This window comes from Panthera pardus, unplaced genomic scaffold (genome assembly GCF_024362965.1).
Source record: "Panthera pardus isolate Hobbes unplaced genomic scaffold, ASM2436296v1 HiC_scaffold_11, whole genome shotgun sequence".
Taxonomy (NCBI): Eukaryota; Metazoa; Chordata; class Mammalia; order Carnivora; family Felidae; genus Panthera; species Panthera pardus.
The window spans coordinates 42,027,605-42,043,110 of NW_026526666.1; the positions used below are offsets into that span (position 1 = coordinate 42,027,605).

The 15,506-nt window shown below is 35.2% G+C and overlaps 1 protein-coding gene across 4 annotated transcripts in view; it reads left to right on the plus strand.

Annotated features, from left to right (window-relative positions):
- The window catches only part of ZZZ3 (zinc finger ZZ-type containing 3), a 101,193-nt gene extending 87,610 nt beyond the window's left edge, over positions 1–13,583 (plus strand). For all 4 annotated transcript variants that reach the window (XM_019413865.2, XM_019413867.2, XM_053893699.1 and 1 more), the window contains 5 exons: positions 615–710; positions 2,852–3,004; positions 8,553–8,687; positions 11,899–11,999; positions 12,304–13,583. In XM_019413865.2, the coding sequence (XP_019269410.1) occupies positions 615–710; positions 2,852–3,004; positions 8,553–8,687; positions 11,899–11,999; positions 12,304–12,448 (630 nt within the window). In that variant the 3' untranslated portion in view covers positions 12,449–13,583. The remainder of the gene's footprint in view (positions 1–614; positions 711–2,851; positions 3,005–8,552; positions 8,688–11,898; positions 12,000–12,303) is intronic.
- Positions 13,584–15,506: the final 1,923 nt, after the last annotated feature.

Below are 15,506 nucleotides of genomic sequence, written 5' to 3' on the forward strand. Positions count from 1 at the left end.
TTAATGAAGGATAATGCATTTGGCATAAAATTTGCCACATCATTTTTAAGCTACACAGTGCTATAGTATGTGATTTTTTTTTTGTTATGTTTTGTTTTTAGCATTGTATATTTTGTGTTGATTTCTTCAGAAACAACTTGAGTTGATTCTGCTTCAGATCATTACTAAAAAATAAGAATATAATGTATTTAGTGTCTCTTGAATGTTTAGTGAGTGCACCAAGTTGTGTACTTGGTTAGGCTGTGCTAATAGATGTGTGACATACTTAGTAAGTATCTCTGATTGTCTTTCTAAAAAAATATATAGCAGTTTTCTTCTTTGCATTACTTTGCATTCTTTGCATTGATATTAATAGATGTGTTTTTAATGCAGTGTTCACAAGTTGAAATATGCGTTTAGCTTTGGAGTCCAACAAATTTCCTGTATTTTAATGATTTTTTGTCTAGATTTTAACATATAAATGCGTTTGGTGGCAGTTTAAAATTATATCTAGATTTATGATAAATTTTAGATTGTTAGCATTCATTAAGATAACACAGGTATATTTTAATTTTTAAGAACTATTCACATAATGCATGTCTTGTAATTTTGTTAAATGGCTTATATTTTCTTAGGTTGCCAGCCGAGTGCAGAAGTATTTCATAAAACTAACTAAAGCTGGCATTCCAGTCCCAGGCAGAACACCAAACTTATATATGTACTCCAAAAAGGTAAAAAGAAAATAAAGAAAGTAAACTTTAGATCTTTGATTAAACTTATAAAAGAATTGCTATGTAAAAGTGTATACATTTATCAGAACAAAGTTTTTATTTTTAAAATCTGATTTACTCTAAGCATTTTGTTATATTGGGGATGGACACAGGGTAGGTTTCCATTATTGCTGCTCAGTGAAATTGAATGATCTTTATATTCATTATTTTCTTAGGAGTAGGTTAGTTTATGTGAATGGGTGCTACTTGGAAGATTTAGATTGAGGGTATATCAGAAAGGCCTTTGTGATGTTACAAATTTTAGAATGTTTGACTTTTTAATAAACACAATCAATTTCTGTTTTTAGACATGCTGTGTAAATCCAAAAATAGAAATGTTTATTAAAATATATTATTTCTCACTACAGTTCTAGAAGTGTGGGTAGTGTTATCACTTTCACTTTACTGATAATAATATTAATAGCTAGTTTTTACTCTTCTCACTGGAAGCTGAGGACCAGGTACTGTTGTACAGTCTTTTTATAGATGAGAAAACTAGGCCTTGGGTGCCTGGCCGATGCCATTGGTAGAGCATGTGACTCGAGATCTCAGGGTTGTGAGTTTGAGACCCATGTTGGGTGTAGAGATTACTTAAAAATACAATTGTAAAAATAAACAAAAAACTAGGGCTTAAGGTAAGTTGAGTCAGTTGTCTAGTCATATAGCTAATAAGTCTGAGAACGACTGATCCTCTGATTCTGATCCCAGCCCTTTTCCCACTATTCTGTTCTATTCTGTACAGTGAAAAAGCTATCGTTCCTCTCCTACATAAACCATTGCATCAAATTGTAGACAGTTTTTTGCTTTAATTGCAAAAAATAAAGCACATAATTGGCCTCTTTCATTTCCTAGTAAATCATCCTGTTATTTGCCCTCTACCACCACTGCCTTCCTTCACATAAGAAGCTAAGAGTATATCTAATGCTGTTAGTTTCCTTATTGAAGCTGTTTTACATAATTTTACATTAAGAATATTGTCTGTACAGCTCCATGTTTTACAAGTTTTGTTTTTTGTCTTGTTACCAAGTTTTGGAAGCTCATTTTAACTTTTCAGTTCATTTAAATAATTTGGATTCCCTCCTCTCCCCCACCTCCCCCATATAGCATTACTTATATCACATATGTAGAGTTCATCCTATAGCTTTGGAATGTTGGAACCTTGATAACCGGTTTTCAGTTTAATAGCTCTAATTTTTATGATTAATTTCCAAATTAACTTTAGATGTGTTGGGTACCTTATATTTTCACAGCTAAGACTAGTAATGGTAACAAAAGGAATACTAAAGAAACCTGAACATATTCCCTCCTGAATGCACTGAACTTATCTAAGTTAATTAACATTTTGACTGTTGACTGTAGAGATCTAGCCCAGCCATAGACGCAATGATTCCTTGCCACAGTTGGAGTTTGAATCTTGAAACAGATGAAGTGATGGTTCTGCCTGTAGCTGAGGTTATTCTTTGTGGCTCTACTGTTTATGAAGAGAGGAAGTCTACATAGTGGTTTGAGAGTGAGGGCTTTGGACCCACACAGGCCCAGTTTGTAATCTTGGTGTTACCACTGTCTAGTTGTAACACCCTGAACAAGAACCTTAACCTCCATCTTTAAATTAGAGGTGATAATAACTACTTCATAGTAACATTTTGAGGGTTAAATGATGTTGACAAACAGTAAGCAATCAATCAGTGTTAGTAGTTTTAGACATTAATCATGTTGTGGAAAATTTTTTTACTTGTGTTATATCTGGCTTAGGCTACTTCATCCTCTCGGATCTTCTGTTATACAATGACTATAAGAGGAGTTCAGCATTTGAATGTCAAGAGTATGGTCAATGTTGGAGATACAAATATAAGCTAGATAGCATGTGAGCCATTATACTGTTTTTGGAGTATCCCCCCCCCCCTTACATTTTTTTTGTAAATCTGGTTGTGCTTTAAAAATCCAGATAATATAGAAAAAACAACCACATAAGCATGTACTGAAAGGTAGAGCCAGGATCCTTTTAATAGATAGACATGGAGGAAGTAATAGTGTATTTTAGTATCTTTGATTCTTTTAATGATTTTCCAATGTCCAAATTAAAAATTTGTTTTCTCGCTTAGTCTTCCACAAGCAGACGACAGCACCCCCTTAATAAGCATCTCTTTAAACCTTCCACTTTCATGACTTCCCATGAACCACCAGTGTATATGGATGAAGATGATGACCGATCCTGTTTTCATAGCCACATGAACACTGCTATTGAAGAGGCATCAGTAAGTTATCTATTTATATAAAAATATATATACCTGTGTATTTATCTAGGTATCATACAGATCAGGTTACAGAATGAGAACACCAGAATTTTTAAATTATTCCTATCCTTCAGAGAATGTTGGTTTCTTTTAATTAACAAGTGAAGTTTATGGGCTTTTAAAAAACAATATATTGTTAAATCATTATATATTAATATATATCATATATATTAACACGTAATAAAAATAAAAGAAATTTTAACATGCAAAATAGAGTAGTATAATGAATTCTATATAACATATGTAGTATATTAATAAAAGAAATTTCTTAAACACATATAAAAATAGAGTAGTATAATGAACCTACATGTACTTGTTACCCAGCTTCAATGTTATCAGTTTGTTGTAATCTTATTTTGATTTATACTTCTTACCCACCTCAGCTCCATCCTGGATTATTTTGGGGCAAGTCTCAGACATTACAGAGTATTATTATCATGTTTATAAAAAGGTAATCCTTTATACAAAATACACTCAGTTCACATTTCCCCCATCATAAATTACAATAGATTTCCTCCTTTCCTCCATCCCCACCCCCTTTTTCCTCTTCATAGAACTTTTTTGCTGAAAAACTGGGTCATTAGAATTTACCACTGTGTGTGTTTTGTTTGCTTCTCCCTGGTGTCACTTACTCTGTTTTTCTGCTCCCTGAATTTTCTATAAATTGATAGTGGGTCTAGATAATTGTTATCACTTATTCTGTTTTTCTGCTACATGCATTTTCTGTAAATCAATAGTAGATCTAGATAATTGACCAGATTCAGATTTGTTAGGGTGGGCAGGACTTACTTCATGTGTACTTTCATCAGTCTGGTGGTCTTTTCTGTTTTTTTTGACATAGTAGCTATTGATCATTGCCTGGATTCATTAATTCATTAGATGTTACAAAACAGTGATATTCTTTCACTTCTTCTTTACTTATTTGATAGAATATTCTGTAAAGTAACCCTCTCCATCAACTATTTGTTTCTCCCTAAGGTACATATGGAAGAGGCAGTATAACTGCTTGATTCTTCGTTTATTTTCTTATGTTTCAGTACATTGATATTATTGACTTTATTAGTGTTCAGATTGGCCCATTGGTCAGTTGTAACTTATTCAGGTTGGATTTTGGGATCTTTGAACAAGATTCTAGTAGTTTTTGATAGCTTCTTCATTACCTGTTCTGACAAGGAAATTCTAGGATTGTCTTGTATTTTTCTTCTTCAGACCTAGAATTAGTCCTGCTTTCTTTTATTAGGAAATTGTGGAGATGATAGCCTGACTGTAGGAATCCTACTTGATGCTGGCTTGATCATTGTTTCTAGGCCTATTTAATGGATAGAGCTGGGAAATAGGTTATATTATTGTTTAAAAATAATGGGGCGCCAGGATGGCTAAGTTGATTAAGCGTCTGACTCTTGATCTTGGCTCAGGTGATGATCTCACAGTACGTGAGTTCAGACTCCACATTGGGCTGTGCACTGGCAGTGTGAAGCCTGTCTCTCCTTCTCTTTGCCCCTCCCCTACTAGTGCTCTTTTGCACGCATGTGCTCTCTCTTTCTCTCTCAAAATAAAAACAAACTTTTGAAGAAAAATAAAAAAATAAAAAACCTCAGGGGCACCTGGGTGGCTCAGTCGGTTAAGTGTCTGACTTTGGCTCAGGTCATGGTCTCACAGTTTGTGAGTTCTAGCCTCCACATCAGGCTCTCTGCTGTTAGCACTGAGCATTGCTGATACTGTGTCCCCCTGACCCCCATCTATCCCCTGCTTGTGCTCTATCTCTCTCAAAAATAAACATTAAAAAAAAAAAAGACATCATAAGTTTATATTTTTTAATTTCAGATTCAATTTAAGGACTTTGGGGATTTTACTTCTCCTTATTGATCTTAAATATGTATCTTCTTTCTCCCATTCTGAGAATCCTAGATATCAGTGACATTGACATAATACTCACTTTCTTTGTCTCATAGTGCTCACAGTAGTCTCAGAATATAATAATACTAACCTTACCATCAGCAGTATGATTACTGGAAACAGATTTTTTGACAGTTCTTTTCTTTTTTTTTTTTTGCCTTGGGATATATGCCACTGCAGAACTAAAGTCAAATCCTCTTCAAGTAATTCCTCTTGGTGTTATTGACCGCACACTAATTTAGATCAATTTATTTTATTTTCCTTTCCATCCATAGACATTTCTTTTTATTGCTGTTAATATTTTTATTTTACATCCTGAAATTCATTTCCTCAGTAACTAACATGATTCTGGTTCTTTGCTTAAAGGATTACCTTATATCTTTCTTAATACTCTGATTATTTATAATAATTGGCAAAGGAGATTTTAATGAAAGGTCAGCAAGTAAAAGTAAGTCTCTTTTTTGTTCTGTTTTTAGATTAGCCAAATACCGAGTGTATAATTTGGTATGAAACTACCATAAGATGATTGTATTCTTCACAAATTTTTCTTTTTAAAACAGCTAATATCTGCTGTGTCTTAAGTTTGTACTTTGTTAATATTAGAATTATTCATTTGAAAAATATTGATTCTACATTTTATATATCAGGCCCTGCTAGAGGTCAGCTGCATCGTTGTGCACAAAATATTTATGATCTTTGCTCTTACAAATCTTAGTCTTGTGGGAGGAGATAAATGTGTAATCACATCAATAAATTACAGATTTTAAAAAGTGCTTCAAAAACAACTGATTATAATTATTTAAGAAGTACTTTATTTAGATTTGGAGTGTAAGTAGAAGAACTCTAAAGAAGTGTTAGTCAAGGTGACATGTGAAGGATGAATAAAATTTAGCCAGATGAGGGGTAGATTAATATATGTAATAGATTGAATTTGATTTAACTTTTGTTTGGTTGATTTTATTTATTTATTTTTAAATGAGCACGAGTTCAAATCATTCTGAATTTTGAAATAGCTGTTCAGATATTTATAAAACTACTAGTGGTAAAATTTATAGATTTCAAGTTCTTTTTTTAGGAAATCAATATCTAAAGAAACCATATGATTACATGTATGTACTTCCATAGTTTTAAAATCTGTACACCATTTTAGCCTCATTTGGAATTAGTCATAGGATCTCCTCTTTAAAGTTTAAAAATGATTTTAACAAGGAAATCTGTTTATGAGGATTTAAAAAAGTTTTTTAATTGTGATAAATACATATGTTCATATTTTTGTGACCCAATCTCCAGAACTCTTTACTTCTTAGAAAACTGACACTCAGAACCGTTAAACAGTATCTCCCATTGCCTTCTCCTTCCAGCCCCTGGCAACTCCCTCCTACTTTGTCTCTATGAATTTGGCTACTCTGGGTGCCTCATTTAAGTGGAATCCTGCAGGTTCTGTCCTTTTGTGACTGCCTTTCATCACTTGCCATAATGTATTCAAGATTCATCTACCTTGTAACATGTGTCACTCTTTCCTTCCTTTTTAAGGCTGAATAATATTTCATGGTATGTGTATACCACATTTTATGTATTCATCTGTCATTGGACACTTGGTTTGCTTTCACTTTGTGGCTATTGTGAATAATGCTGCTATGAACATAGATGTACAAATTCCTGTTCGAGTCCCTGCATTCAGTTCTTTTGGGTGTAGACCCAGAAATGGAATTGCTAGATCCATATGTTAATTCTACATTTACTTTTTTGAGGAACCGCCATACTATTTTCTATAGTGGCTGCAACATGTTACATACTCCCCACCAGTGCACTAGGGTTTCAGTTTCTCTATATCCTTGTCAACACTTGTTATTTTCTGTTTTGTTTTGTTTTCTTTTGTTTTCTTTTGATAGTAGCCATCCTACTAGTTGTGTGGTGATTTAACTTTACTTAGCTTGTTGGCCAAATTTAATAGTATCCTTAGACTTAAAATGCAAATTAAAAAATTTGGCATAGTTTCTACTCTTTGTATTTGCTTAAAATATCTGAATTTAATAAATTTCACTATAAAATTCCTTATCACATTATTTAACTAGTTAAGTCACATTATATTTATTAGTGTTAGATATTTATTACATTACTTAATGTCATTTTCAGTGCTGATATAGAAAGACAGTAGCTGTAATTTAACATCTTTAGTTGACAGGAACTTGAAATGAGTGAAAGATGGTGGGAGATAAGGTAAGTGAAGCATGAGATTATAAACAATCTTTTATTCAGCTGAAGACTTTGGACTTGACTCTGTAGACAGTTAGGAAGTCATTGGGAGATTTTAAATCATGGTGGAGCTGGAGGAAGGAGTGATACTATAGAGGACCAATTTGAAAAATTTAAGAAAGTGTTAAGTAGTGACCAATTTTGTTGGATTAGATATGACAGTGAAAAATTAAGGGTAGCTCTTAGATTTAGGCCTTAGGCTGCTGAGTGTATAAGGAGTTACTAAATATTCAGACAAATCTGGGTTCAAATCACCTGACTCCATAACTGATTAATTATGTGACCTTGGGTAAATGTTATTTTTATAGACACCGGTTTCCTTGACATAAAATAAACATTGTAGTTAATAATACCTAATATGAGAGCAAGAGGAATGGGAGGGGTAGGAGTTATCTGGACCAGGATTGATAGACTATGGATGGGGTCAGTGAATTGGAGATGCTTTCAGGAGCATTGTAGATATTAGTGACCATGGGATCATGAGGTCATGAAGGAAAGAAATGGATCATTGATGGCAGAGCACAAATAAATTGGGAGAATAGGTAGGAAGCAGTTAGTGATTCATCTGTCAACTTCAGCTTCATGTATTTCTATAGTTGTAGTATTCATTTTTTATAGTCTTCTAAATGATCATCTTCATAATTTAGTTTATCCCCTTGGGTAAGACAGGAATGTCCTGCCTTGATTATTGGGAGTATACAGAGCAAAAAATGGTTTGCTCTTTGTTAAGAAAATGTGATATTTACTTGAGAAAGCATAAAAAATCTTTTAGAGAAGAGGAGCTTCCTGCAGATGAGGTAGAAGTAGATTATAAAGAGTATCACAAGGAGCCATGAATGTGTTGGGATAGGGTTGAGTCTGCATTAGTGTATGACAGAGGTAGGAATCATCCCCTGGTACTTTGTACAGTTCAATATTACTGTTGCATTAAGAAGCCTTCCAAAAGTGTTAGTCTAAAATATCGCTAATAGCAACACTAATTTTCTGTCAGCCCTATAAGGTAAAGTATCTTAAAAGTGAAAAATATTTTATTAGTAGAAAAATATTCTGTGTCAGTATTTCTTACTGTTCTTTTTTTTTTTTTTTTAATGATTTTTTCATGTTTATTTGTTTTTGAGAGAGAGAGATAGAGCATGAGCAGGGGAGGGGCAGAGAGAGAGGGAGACACAGAATCCAAAGCAGGCTCCAGGCTCTAGGCTCTGAGCTGTCAGCACAGAGCCCGACATGGGGGCCAACCCACAAATTACGAGATCATGACCCAAGCTGAAGTCGGACGCTCAACCAACTGAGCCACCCAGGCACCCCCAGTTAGTTCATTTTGATTATCAGATGTTTTTGTTTTCTGTTTTGTTATTAGGATGAAGAAAGTATTCCTATTATGTATAGGAATTTACCTGAATATAAGGAACTATTACAGTTTAAAAAGTTAAAGAAGCAGAAACTCCAGCAGATGCAAGCTGAAAGTGGATTTGTACAACATGTGGGCTTCAAGGTAAATTCTACTATTCATTTAATTTTTGGAAGGGTGATAAGAGAGATTTAAATTAGTTTCTGCAGCTTTAAATTCCCAGCATACAGATAAAAGTAAGTTTAGCTCTAGTCCTATTCATTTATATAAAGTAGTGTGCTACAGTTTCTGATCTCAGTAGGTTTATGATTCTCTGGGAAGAAGACAAACATACAGGTATCTATATTTTGAGGTAAAATATGAAGTGTTTTTGTCTAGCTATTTTTCTTATTCTCAGTTTTACTGAGATATAACTGACAAAAATTGTATATACTTAAAGTGTACAAAATATTAAGGTGTAAAAACATCACCTCACATAGTTACCTTTTTCGTGTGTGTGTGTGTGTGTGTGTGTGTTGAGAAAACTTAAGTGTACTCTCTTAGCAAATTTCAAGTATACAGTACCATATTATTAATCCCATGCTGTCCATTAGACCTCCAGAACTGATTTCTCTTACAATTGAAAATTTGTATCCTTAGACTAACATCTCCTCATTTCTCCCACCTCGCAGCCCCTGGCAACCACTGTTCTACCCTCTGCTTCTGAGTTTGAGTTTTTCATTTCATTCATAAGTGAGATTATATGGCACTTGTTAACTTCTGTGGCTTATTTTACTTAGGATAATGTCCTCCACTTTCTCATCCATGTTATCACAAATGGAGGATTTCTTTTTGTTTTAGGGCTGAATAATATTCCAGTGTGTGTGTGTGTGTGTGTGTGTGTGTGTGTGTTTCACATTTTCTTTATCCTTTCATCCATTGGAGCTGTTGCTCTTGTTCATAGATGAGAAATTTCTTTTCGCCGTTCAGGCTACTAGAAATATATCCATTCAGTCCACAAAATTTTGAAATACCCATTATGTTCCAGGCACTTTGCTTAACTGCTAGGGATTCATTAGTAAACAAGATGGACTCGGTTTCTGTCCTTATTCTGTTTTCGTCTCATAAGGAATTTAGAGAAGTTAAATTAGTAAACATAGTTGACTATGGCTAGAGAACATATCAGAGAGTAGTGCTGCTATTAAGGTGCCTTTGAGATTTACTGAGCAGTTTAAACTTTCCTTACGAGGTTGGGGAACCATTGAAGAATCTTAAGTAGACAGTAACATGAAATTTGCATTTCAGAAAAATCATTCCAGTTACTTACACTATTAGTATAAATAACCTTGGAGAAGGCAGTGGGTTTAGAGTGGATAATCTCTGACAGCTTGTACTGTTAAATTTTGTAAACAGTAATGTGTTCATGTATGTTATTTATGTAGTTGAAAAAAAATAGGTGAAGGAGAAAAAGATAATTCTGGACTTAGTATGGAGAATGGAAAGAAGAAAGCAAAGCTAGAGGCAGGGTGACTGGTTAGAAATTCTTTTGGTAATTTAGACCAAAGATGAGAATGTCTGAGGTTTGATTGGTGGCTATGGAAATTGAGAGAGATTGACAAGTTTGAGAACCTTTGGACTTTAGAATTGGCTGTACTTGGTGAGATTGGAGGAAGTAAAACTGAGACCATGAGATATAGATTTGCTGGTAGTGGTATGCATAAAAATACTGATGCGTGCTGTGACTGATAAACAGAAACTTAAAATTATACCTCTCATTCTCTAGTATGGCCATTAGCCATACTATATTAAATGATTTTTCGTCTTGATCTTTCCATGACCTTGCTTCTCCATTAGAAATTTTCCTAATTGGTATCTCTGGCCTTTCAAGAGGAAACTCTCCACTTCTCAAAATTTGCCCTAAGACCCAGCTGTGGCTTGTTTACTAACCTGTCGGTCACTCTAGTTGGTCTGATGTTCAAAGAAACTAGAAATGAGATTTATTTCCAAAATTGTCCCGAAGACACTGAGGGCTACCACAATGCCACCACACTAAGAAGGAGGTAGATCTGCCTTTTCTTTGTTATACAGGGCATTAGTAATTAGGCTTCTTCAGGCTTTGAAGAATAATTCAGTAAGATAAAAGTTTAGAGAGGGTTTTGTGTTCTCTTGGGTTTGGTAATGATAGCTTGTTAAGTAGTTCTGTAATTATACAGTTTTAACTATGGTATTAAGTCAGTGGTTCTCAATCACAGTCATTATACATTGGTCTGAAGTACCTTTAAATAGTTATTGGGGCACCTGAGTGGCTCAGTTAAGTGTCCAATACTTGACTTTGGCCCAGGTCATGATCTCACTGTTCGTGGGATTGAGCCCCCTTTGGGCCCTCCTGAGAGCAGGATACCAGGTTGGGTTTCTCTCTCTGCCTCTTCCTCACGCTGTCTCTCTCTCTCTGTCTCTCTCAAAATAAATAAATAAACTTAAAAAATAAATAGTTATTAACACTCAAATGTCTAAATTTGCAAATGGTTTACTTGAAATTTTATTTACTTTTTAAAAGGAGTTTATTTTGGAGCAACAAGCAAGCATGAATGGGGGAGGGGCAGAGAGGGAGAGAGAATTTTTTTTTAAATGTTTATTTCTGAGACAGAGACAGAGCATGAGTGGGGGAGGGGCAGAGAGAGAGAGGGAGACACAGAATCTGAAGCAGGCTCCAGGCTCTGAGCTGTCAGCACAGAGCCTGAGATGGGGCTCGAACTCACAAACCGTGAGATCATGACCTGAGCCAAAGTCGGTCGCTCAACCGACTGAGTCATCTAGGCATCCTGAGAGAGAATCTTAAGTAGGCTCCATGCTGTCAGCTCAGAGCCTGATGCAGGGCTCCATCCCACGAACCGTGAGATCCCGACCTGAGCTGAAATCAAGAGTCAGATGCTTAATTGGCTGAGCCACCTAGGCACCCCCTACTTAAAATGTTAAAAAGTCAATTAAAGTAGTAAGTACACTTACCATGATGAGCATTGAGTAAGTAATGTATAGAATTGTTGAATCACTATATTGTACACCTGAAACTAATAGAACTGTATCTTTACTGGAATTAAAATTTAAAAAAAATTTTTTTAAAGTAAAGTGGAGCATATTGAAGGTTATCCCTTGGTTGTTATAATGTACCTGTCACTCACCTGCACATTCATCTTGAATGAATGAAATTTGTGCTAGTTTGCTAGAAATTATATCTAATTTACAACCATTTTCGTGTTATATTACTGTCTAGTTCCTTGGGGAGAGAGGGGTTTTGGGTACATCCTTGGTTTCCCAGTAGGAAAAAAAGGTTTTGGAAAAATGTAGCTTAATATTTTTCTCTCTGAAACTTTTCTAGTGCGATAACTGTGGCATAGAACCTATCCAGGGTGTTCGGTGGCACTGCCAGGATTGTCCTCCAGAAATGTCTTTGGATTTCTGTGATTCTTGTTCAGACTGGTAAGTGTTTTCTTCATATTAGGTCTTCAGTTTTGACAAGTAAAGAGCTTTTCAGCCACTAGTGAATTTGATTTCCAAACTACTTAGAAAATGACCACATATAGTGGGTTAAGCTTTGTTGTTGTAGGCAATTAAGAAATTTTCTTTAATTATACCACATCTCAAGTAAGTTTCCGTTAGAGATTTTGGTGGATTAAAGAAGTGGAACTGTGAGGAAGTTTTATAATATCTACTCCAAAATGCATCCAGTGCCGTGTATTGATGTGTCTGTGTGTGTGTGTTTGTGTGTGTGTTTTCTTTGCAGCCTACATGAAACAGATATTCACAAGGAAGATCACCAATTAGAACCTGTTTATAGGTCAGAGACATTCTTAGACAGAGACTACTGTGTGTCCCAGGGCACCAGTTATAATTACCTTGACCCAAACTACTTTCCAGCAAACAGATGACATGGAAGAGAACATCGTATACTAGTCCTCTTCAACACATAGCAATGGTATCATTGTGAATTATGTGCACAGTTTGGAAAGATTCTCTGCTTTCCCTGAAATGACACTCACAGCATGACAGCTTCCTGAGTGTTCTTGTCAAGTCCAGCTCTGCACCGTTGTGGCTCTAGATCACTGTTCAGCAGCCGAGCATTCCTGGTGAGCAAAGGGTTTCCCTGGTGAATTTCTCACCACCACCTTAAAGCCTTTTAGGTGGTGATATTAAATGGGTGAGATGGAAACGAGAGCACACATTAAAGAGAGTAAATTCCAAAGGTTTCAAAGAACTCGGTCATAAATAGGATAATGAGAAGACAAAGTATTTATATTAAAACAGTTTAGTAGCTTTCAGTTTTGTGAAAATAGTTTTCGGCACAGAAGCTGACTTCTTAGACAAAGTTTTAACCAATGATGGTGTTTGCTTCTAGGATAAACACTTTAAAAGAACTCACTGTCCCAGTGGTGGCCACTGATGGCCTTTAGTAAATCGGAGCTGCTTAACCATATTGATGTCTAATTTCTTTTAACCACAATGAACTGTCCTTATTACCAACAGCGAAGCACTACAGGAGGCACTGTGGCATTGCTTCCTTGACCAGCTCATGGTGTGTGAATGTTATAAAATTGTCGCTCAGATATATTTTTTAAATGTAATGTTATATAAGATGATCATGTGATGTGTACAAACTATGGTGAAAAGTGCCAGTGGTAGTAACTGTGTAAAGTCTCTAATTCACAACATTAATTCCTTTAAAATACACAGCCTTCTGCCTCTGTATTTGGAGTTGTCAGTGCAACTCATCAAAGAAAACTGCCTAATATAAAAATCATATATATGGTAATAATTTCCCTCTTTTGTAGTCTGCACAAGATCCATAAAAGATTGTATTTTTATTACTATTTAAACAAGTGATTAAATTTAGTCTGCGCAGTGAGCAAGAGTTCACATGCATTCTTTTATACTGCTGGATTTTGTTGTGCATCATTTAAAACATTTTGTATGTTTCTTCTTATCTGTGTATACAGTATGTTCTTGAATAATGTTCATTTGTCAGGAGAACTGTGAGAAATAAACTATGTGGATACTGTCTGTTTATATTATAGAATGCTTGTTGTGACTTCCTTTTTGGTTAGATTTTGGATTTGTTTTACTAGTGTTAAAACCAAAAAAAAAAATTTTTTTTTAGGGGGTTGCTTTACCTTTCTGTCCTTGAAAAAGAGTAAGGACTATATAGTATTATGGAAATGAACTTGAGAAGCTCTGAGAGAAGATGGTAATCTTTTCACTCAGTGTGTGCTGAGACACTAATTAAACTAGGTTACAAAAAGAACACACACCATGGTTAAAAAGGCTATTATTAATGTCCAGATGTGAAAACTATACTCGGGCTGAAAAATTTTACTCTTAATTCTTTTAGATGAAAGTAAGCCTCTTCACGTGTTTAATTTAAACAGATGGTTTTTGAAAATCACTCTATTCACTGGCAATTATTATTGACTATTGGAAGAGATCACATAAGTATTCTAAGATTAAGTATTATACTCACCTAATTTTTGGACTAAGTCCCCTGTTTTTTTCCGATTTTAAGTCAAGGGAACGTTATTTAATACTCCTTCAATACGTTGTAGGGTACTAAAATCATACCTTGAATTTTTTTAACTGAGAGAAGTAATGTTATTTTAAGTATAGAAATATGAGAAGTTTAAAGTAATATATTGACTAAAGAATACTGATGTTGATAAAATATATTGCATCAGGAAGAACAGGAAATGGACTTGAGCTTTACTTCTTACCCTGGAATCAGTAGTTGGGGGGAAGAAGAAGGAGTTGTTAACGTTTGGGCATTTTGATATTAAATGTTAACTGATATATGCTAGGAAATCTGCCTTCTTGCAGCAAGACAGCAGCACTTGGTAGTAACTTCTGTGTTTGTATAGAAATAATACTGATTATTGGGGGGAGACCATTCAGGTTTATTCAAAAATCCCATAAAGTGTGCTTTGGAAGAGGGCTGTGTGTGATACAATTCTGATGTAAACAATACACAAAATAAATCCACTTAACTGTATTTTTCAAGAGCAAAGATTTTGAGAACTTTGAGTGGCAAAGAGGATTATTTTCTGCTTGAGTGAAGATGTGTTAATTTTGCATTTTTCACCTCCAGGCAAGTAGTCCTCCTGGCTTAAAAAGGCCCTATATGGTAATAGTAGCAGTGATAGTAGTAGCATGAGTAGTAATATGGTGGTGGTGTTTTAATTGGCGGACTGCAGGAATAGGCAGGGCTGTCTTTTACAAGTAGTCCTTGGATCTCCTACAGAGAAGTATTGGCCTTAAGAGACAACATAGACCTACTTGTGAAAGCCTTGCATATTAAGTGGTAGGTCAGATGTAGGTCAGATGTATTTCCTGAAATATTATGTTCAAGTTGTTTGATAAGAACTGAAGGAACTTTTAGTGACACCTAAAACCACTGCTTTAAGGTTTAGGCAGAGGCGGCTTTGATTGGTGTGGTGTGCACTAATAATAAGCGCAAAACTGAGTAAGTGCTTACTATGAGCCAAGCCAGCATATAGTAGCAGATTTAATTCTCGCAACCTTAGGAGAAAGGTGCATTTGTTAACCTGTTTTCATATGAGGAGATCTAGCCAGAGAGGTTAAATAACTTGCCCAAGGTCATATGGTTAGCAAAGTGGTCCTGCTTAGATTTTAACCTAGACAGATTGCTGCAGAGTCACTACCCAGTTTATGGAGCAAGAACATTCCCTTTGTGTCAGGCATCACTAAGGTTTGGAGATGGAAGTGTGTGGGGGTTGTTTTTCACTCTTTTTCCCTGGTGTGGCATGGTTCCTAGAGCCACAGACCTGAGGACAGGTCCAGGTTCATGGTACAGAATAGGAAGCAGATCCTTGGATGGGAAGACAGCACTGAGTTCTAGAAAACCACCCAGATGTATAACTTACCTATTCTAATTTGACAGCAAACATGTGATCTTGAGGCTTTAGGCAAAGTCTCCTGCCT